The sequence below is a fragment of the Eptatretus burgeri genome, chromosome 3 (genome assembly GCF_056783735.1).
Source record: "Eptatretus burgeri isolate ZD-2024b chromosome 3, Ebu_testis_v1, whole genome shotgun sequence".
NCBI lineage: Eukaryota > Metazoa > Chordata > Myxini > Myxiniformes > Myxinidae > Eptatretus > Eptatretus burgeri.
The window spans coordinates 26,808,523-26,816,022 of NC_140963.1; the positions used below are offsets into that span (position 1 = coordinate 26,808,523).

The window sequence follows — 7,500 nt, forward strand, 5'->3', positions numbered from 1 at the left end:
CGTGAGCTTCAGCAATCCCTGTGGACAAGCACATCATCCCCACCCACAAAACCCACATGACTCCCCCACCCCATTGGCCTTACATGTGACACCTGCATTTCTAACACTTCGCCGACCATGACCTTCCCTGTTACCACACCATGCCCAATAAAAAAAACAATGTGTGCACCATACATTTCACTTCTTCACTTAAAACAACTCACACAGCACTTCTCACCCGATCCACGCACCAGCCATTGGACAGCCACTTGTGCCCGCTTTGTTACCAATTACCCACTGTCCCGATTGTCACTCTAAAACCCAGCAGAACTTACAAACCCATGCCAATTTTCCCACAAATCATTTTTTTTTTTTCACCAAAGGAGGGCACTTTGCCACAATATCAGCAGCCGAGCATGGCCGTATATGCTCAGCCCAATCTAGTCTCCCCGACCCCCGACAGTGATCTCCGGACCCGACCTATGAAAGGGCATCTCGGATAGACCTGGCGGTTCAGCAGGAGGATTCACCCCCTCCGAGTCTAAAAGTCTATTGAAGGGTCCCTCCATCGCCGGGTACCGGCAATATCGTTGCATGTGTCCTCTTCGCCCGCACCGGAAACAACTCCCCATAAAAGGCCCCCATGGGTATCGGTGTAATGTCTCTTCCGGTTCCGGACCCCCTCGGCCATAATCGAATTGCTCTATTGGCTGGGCTGGACCCCGCCGCTTTGGCGCACCAACTACCGAATTACCCCTTATCAAACTTGACAGTTTCTGGCAAATTTCCTGAAACATTTGGGTAATGCCAATTTCTCCCAGCCCCCCTCCCTGATCCTGGATCTCCGCCTGTCGGACCGTCACCGATGGCCTCTCGGGCACCCGACCCGGCCGCCTCCACGAGGCCAGCCTGGCTGCGCACTCAGCCGCTCGGTGAACGGTGGGTGGATCCTGTAGCTCCACTTGCGCTCGGACCTCAGGGTCCGGAAGAGCAGCTAAAAATTTCTCTAGTGCCAGTCTATCCCATGCCTCCACTGTAAGGTCCCGATACGCGATCCTGACTGATTGGTAAATGTCCTGTGCCAGCTCCTGCACTGTCTCACCCGGCTTTAATCTGCGGTGCTGGAGCTGAGCCCGCACCAGATCACAGTTTGCCGCGAACCCAAACCGACGGCTCAACGCCTCGCAAATGTGGGAGCTGGTCAACATCCCCTCCGCGATCACGTTTAACACATCTGCGGCTGGTCCCCGCAACGTTGCCACCAAATTCCCTGTACGTTCCTGCTCATTCCACCCGTTTAGTCGGGAAATGCACTCAAATTGCGTCAGAAAAGCTTCAACGCTCCCTAACCCGTCGAAATTTACCAGGGGGATCACTTTTACGGTGGCCCGCTTCTCAGTTTCTCCCTTGTCCGAATCCAGCCCAGGGATCAAACACGCTTGTGGCTGCGTATCCAATTTCGGAGCCCACTATGGCCAAAGATGTTTTGTGGTGAGGGTCTCATTGGTCAATTTTGCCTCCTGTTCCAAACGTTGAATGGACCGATTCACCTCTTCCCGCAGGATCTTCTGGGCCCGCACAACCTCCTCCAAGGCTCCGTCGCGAGTTTGTAGCTGCTCCTCAACCAACCCGGACACTCTACTTAGAAAAGACGGCTCTACCAGGCCTTTATCCAAGACTTCATCTTGGCTCATAATTTTATCTTGTTCGTCCAAACGAGCCTCCAATCCTTTTACCTACTCCGCCAAATTCATCCCTTGCTTCCTCAGCTCTCCCCACTCTTCAACTTGCAGCTGCATACGAGCATCCACACAGGCACGATGACGTTCCAGGCTTTCATCCACTTTATCAACCCGAATGTTCGTTGCATCAATTTTATCTACCAATTTTTTTCGTATATTTTCCCCCTCCAATGTAATTTCTACCTTTGTTTCCTCCAATCTATCCTCGAATTTACTTTGTATTTCTCCCAATTTAACATCCACACACTCCTGCATCTCAGTTTTCATTTTCTCTATCTTTCCCCCCAATTCATCCCTCATTAAATCAATCCGTGCACCCAACTGTTCCCCCATTACCCCCAATTGATCTGTCATTTCTGCCCTCTGTGTCACGAATTGATTTGCTATTTGTACCGTCATGTCCCCTATTAAACGTTCCAACATTGTCTGGATCGACATCGTGCCGGTTTCCGGCGCTGCCGGCCCCATTTCGGACGATGAAGCACGGTCCACGCTCGGAATGGGGGAGGTTCCAACCCTACCCCCGTCTCTCCCTTCTTCCTCCGACTCGCTGCCAGACACGTGGCCTTCCTCCTCAAACATCTGCACATCCGCCATGGTGCAGAAGTCCCGTTTGCCGCCAATTAATTTAAATTTGAAAAATCCCGCCAAAATTTTCCCGCGCTCGCGTGCTTTTCTGTAATAATTTTATATTCCAATTCGTGGCGAGATTTTAATCCTGGTATATAATTTAGAGGGGTTCGAACATCCAACACCCTGACACCAATGTGACGTCCACGGGACTTGAACAGTCCCGCCAACGTAGAATGAGCCGAAACGATGGAGGCGATTTATTTTTATATAACCCAAAGACGGCGGTTCTAATCGCCCAACCGCAAACGGGACGAGGAAGGTGGCACGAGTCACTTTTCACTGAGTTGATGATGTTTATTCTTTTTACTATTGACCAGAAATAACAAGACTCGGCAAGAAGAGGGATCCGGGGCGATTCGACGGGATGGTGTGGGATCGGGCGTTGGGAAAAACACAGACAATTCCAATGAATATACAGTTCTCAATCCCTCTAAGGCGCCAAGCAGACACACACACACACACACACACACACACACACACACACACACACACACACACACACACACACACACACACACACACACACACACACACACACACACACACACACCGTAGCTATCTCTGGTGGTCAGGCTGGACTGTGGTGTGGACGCAACTGTCCCTGGATCGGCGCCGGACGAGCCGGCCTTGCTCTCGCCAGGGGGGTGGGGGCAGGAGAAACCGCGGTGCTGTCGACCTCCTGGTCCTGGCCCAAGTCCGCCCACAGCCACCAGGGAACCAGCTCCCGCGCCAAGCTGCGAGCAGGAGAGGGAGGCAGGTCCACCCGCCGCCGACCCCGTATTCCGAGTCAGCAGAACCCTAGAGCCAACCAAAGCGAGGCACGAGGCTCGGCAAGGCTCCCAGGCACGATCAAGAGCACGATCAAGAGCACGATCGACTCAGCACAGCCACCAGGACGCTCTCTGCCGCCACAGGTTCCACACCAAAAAAACACGAGTGTTCTGGTTGTAATCTTCTTCTTCTTCCTTTTCGACCCCGAACAGAACCTTTTTATCCTTCTGCCCTCGTCACCTCCAATCGAGCCGTTTATTGGCCCACTGCCGTCGCCTTCTGCCAATCGTGATCACGGGGCGGAGCCATCCGCTGTACTGTCCTGTGACGTCACGGCCAGTCTTCAGAGAATACCAAAAGGGGTTTACGCAGACACACTTACCCTATCCCGTGTCCCTATCTAATTACGTGACATTTATCATTTCCCCCTTGAAGAAATGAACATTTACTAGACAACTTATCACCACTGAATTACTACTTATTACATCGAGATCCTGGTAAACTCGAACAGCATGGCATACCTAATTAAACATCCTAATTACCCTTTGAATGCATACCCCCCCTCAAACATAACAATATATATATATATATATATATATATATATATATATATATATATATATATATATATATATATATATATATATATATATATATCTCTCGCATGAGATGGCAAGGCATTTGAGAAGGCACAATCTCGAGGTGAAGAAGAAGAGGCAGTGTATATGGTGATGTACTGTATGATGCTGATTGACGCTGCGTTCTATTGGTGATCAATAAAGCTTCCGTCTTCGAAACCACGACTCAAGGTCATCTTATTACAGTGCATAAAGGTTATGTCTCAGTTGCTTCAGTTGCACAAAACTTCGGGATTTTTTTTTTTCAACAATCTTTAAAAAATCACTTATTAAAATTGAAATACAGTATATACTTGAACACTGTGTGGGGTATCATGTTCTTTGAACTCTCCATTTAGCACTGCAGTGCGGTAGACAGGAGTGCAGGCGAATCAATATGGGACAAGCATGATGGACCAAATGACATTTAATTTGGAGTCTGAACTTGATGAACTTGTGTCTTATATTTTGTGGTTGATGTTTCATTCAGGCCTTTTAAGCACTTGTTCTGTGGTCAGTCGCTGTTCAAGTGACAAATGCTCATTCCTGGCAAGACTGGGGTTTGCCTCAGCCAAATTTGGATAATTGACATCCTCAATAAGGTATCTTAGCGAGGAATTAATGTGCCAGGTTCTTGCGGCGAGACTAAGCAATGCATTGGGTTTAAAGTGGGGCCATTGCACTGTTAACGTGAATTACACGGACCATATACTCTCAAGTAATGTGAGGGGCCTATTCTCGATGCATGGCCAATTTGCTGATATTTAAAAGGAATGCTTGATCATGGTTCAACCTCTTTTGGGTCACCTGTATGAATTGATGATGACTCTACACAACTCCTTCGATCAATTTTCTTGCCTTTCCAGAGAGCAAGCATATGATCAGGTTGCCCTGCTTGGTCACTTTTCATCTTCTCTCCAAAACATGAAATCTTGGTCTGCCAGTTGATCCAGTGGCCACATGTGTTGCCAGAACACGGCGTGAATTGCTACGCTCAAAAGATCGCATTTCATAAACCTATCCTCGCCAATAATGCACGCGTGTAACCGGAATGAATAATGGGGCCGACGTGCTAGGCCGTTCGCGCCATGATGAGCGAGAACAGGAGAATGAGCTCATGCGAGTGAGAAATGATGAGCGTCGGCGATGGTTCAGGGCACCGATAGGTATATACGGAGGAGATGGGTCAGGAGGGTTCAGAGCAAGGGTTTAGTAAGGGGTTTGAAACAAGGAGATTATGAAGAGGGGCGGAGGTTGTGAGGACAGATCCGAATAGAGGAGTGCAGGATAAGAGGAGGGGGTGTGCTTTGAACAGGGTGGTGGGGAATCGCAGATCGGCGCCTCCTCTTTCTCCTCCTCTCGTCGGATGCAGCTTTGCTCATGAACCGAGCACGGAACGGCTCCCAGTCAAGGTGCTGGATCCTCCAGCTAGACCAATCACCGAAACCTGGACGGGCACATCTTACCTTGTTCTACATCGTGCACTCAATCGCAGATCCTTTAATCCCGGATCATGGGAGGTCATAGAGAGCAGGTCTCCACCAACGGTCAAACCCAGGAGAACGAAGATGAGGTAATGATGATCGTGCCGCCAGTGAGATGGTCTTTTGTTTTGCTTGTAATGCTGATTGATACCTTGAGTGTTGAGACTGCAAAGGTCCAAAAAGCTTTTTGAGACGTTTCACTTCAACCCTCGTTCCACATTTGCGAGTTATTACTGGCAACTGCACTGTTAAATTATAATGCAATTAACCATTGTAATTGCAGGTGCCGAGTTTTAAATTTATTTCAAATCGTTTCGCATTTCGGAAAATGTTTAGCGCACTTTTTTTTTTTCATTTTACTTGATACATTGTCAGAGAGATGTGTCAGTTCTTTCTGGAAGACCTTTACTGGACATAGACAGAGGAATTAAGCGATTGAGTCAGAGACTGGGGTTCGGGAGACGGGGTCGGTGAGTTCGGAGCTCCAGGAGATTATTTTGCTTTCACCAAGCACTATATACAATGCTCACAGATTTAGAATGGATCCTTGGAGGCGCCTGCGTGCCGCAGTTGTCCTGATGAATGGTTGCCTGCTGTGCCTTGGACCGTTCTGTGCGTGTTACTCAGGAAAATGCAACATGCATACCCACGATGACCCTGATCCTGCCGCGGTGCTGGGGATTGAACCCTCCCTCAACCCCCTTCAACCCCACTCTAGACTCCGATCAGTGATCTGGACAATCGCATGACTTCAAAGATAGTTATTGATGCCGGACTGACTTTGTCTAGACTCGAGACATCTTAATGCTGGCTGTCCTGACAGTGAGCCTCATTCATTCATCTACCTGGGTTGGCTGTGTTACCTTTTCTATTTGTGTCTGTCTGTCGCAGTTGATTCAAAGTGTCAGCGATTGTAAAATGAATGGGGGGTGTTGGTGGTTTGTGGATGAGCGGAAAATTCGCAAATGGGGTAAAATGGAGAAAAGGGGAAAAGTGCTCATGGAAACTTTCAAGTTGTGCAGGTAACCCTAACAAATGCTGGAATAAGTATGTTGTGCCTCTGTGCTTCCCGTCTTTGGCAGTCATAGAAATGGCATACCAAAGCCTGTTCTGAGGTTCACGTTGGCATGACATCATATAATCTCGACTTTTGAAAGCATTAAGGTGTTGCAAATTGCATATTTAAATCAAAGGATCTCCAGTGGTCTGTGTTGTCCTTCTGCAGTCCCTTGTAATATGAAACATAAAGGGTCTTAATCCAGACCTTATCAGAGAGATAAGTGAATGGAGTCACAGCAATCTCATGAACTGGAAACGGTCTTATTCGAAATGTAAAAAGATCAGTTTTGCCCACAGATTTTTACTTTCATCAGGCCCTGGGTGGATCATATGTTTTGATCTAGATATCTCCAATAAAAAAAATTCTGGGAAAACATCTGTAATGAGGACCAATATAGCAGATTGACCGTTCACATCATAGCCAATCACGGATCTATTACGCACTCCTCAAATGGAGAACACGAGAGCAGAGGGTCACATAGCTCGCACGTTCTGCTCGATGAAGAAGTTGATGAATACTCCATCCGCGAAGGAGCTGTGTGCGACAGATTGTAACTGTTAAGTGCTAATTGTAACAGTTCTCGCACATAGAGAACATAATGAGTGTACATTTTAACGGAATCTGTGAGAGAAAGCTTTAAACAATAATTGTAACTCTTATTGACAGACTGTATGTTCCTTTACATGCTCTGTCTGCATAGACTCCGATGATGCGAGGCAATCGGTGCACTCCAGGTAAATTAAATGTTCCCACTTAAAATGAGTTACGACCATTAAATGGTAGGTCGTCCTCGTAATGATCACTCCGAACATGAAACACATGATTTAGGGAAAAGGGCTGGTAGGATGGCTTGGATGTACACTCACCTCTCGGCTGTCTTGCCTGGCTTGGAATTCTGACCCAGAGTGTGTTCCATTACTAATCAGCTTGTGGAGCACTCGACAAGTGGTTTAACACACCAACGAAATGGCTGATTTAAGAAACGGCTGGCTTGGCATGGATTGGAAGCTGATTGGTAATTGGACACACCCCAGCTATAAACTGTCATCCTGGTGTTGCACGGGGAGGGTGATTCATCAATGTGTTTGCCGTTCCTCGGATAGACGTTTAATTGGGCGACCCGTCTTGCGGCATTAGTCAGTGGATGTTAAAGATCTTACGGTGTCCTTCACAAAGAGCAAGCTTGCTATCACTGGCACCCTGGAACAAATTAC

General features: G+C 47.8%; 1 protein-coding gene across 3 annotated transcripts in view; it reads left to right on the forward strand.

Moving 5' to 3' along the window:
- LOC147029591 (inactive dipeptidyl peptidase 10-like) overlaps nt 1-7,500 on the forward strand; it is a 594,191-nt gene that overhangs the window by 115,204 nt on the left and 471,487 nt on the right. The window contains exon 1 of one of the 3 annotated variants that reach the window (XM_085872744.1): nt 5,047-5,315. The exons of the other annotated variants lie outside the window; for them this stretch is intronic. Coding sequence (XP_085728870.1) covers nt 5,256-5,315 — 60 coding nt within the window. The 5' untranslated portion in view covers nt 5,047-5,255. Of the gene's footprint in view, nt 1-5,046; nt 5,316-7,500 lie in introns of those variants that run through there. 3 annotated transcript variants of the gene reach the window in all.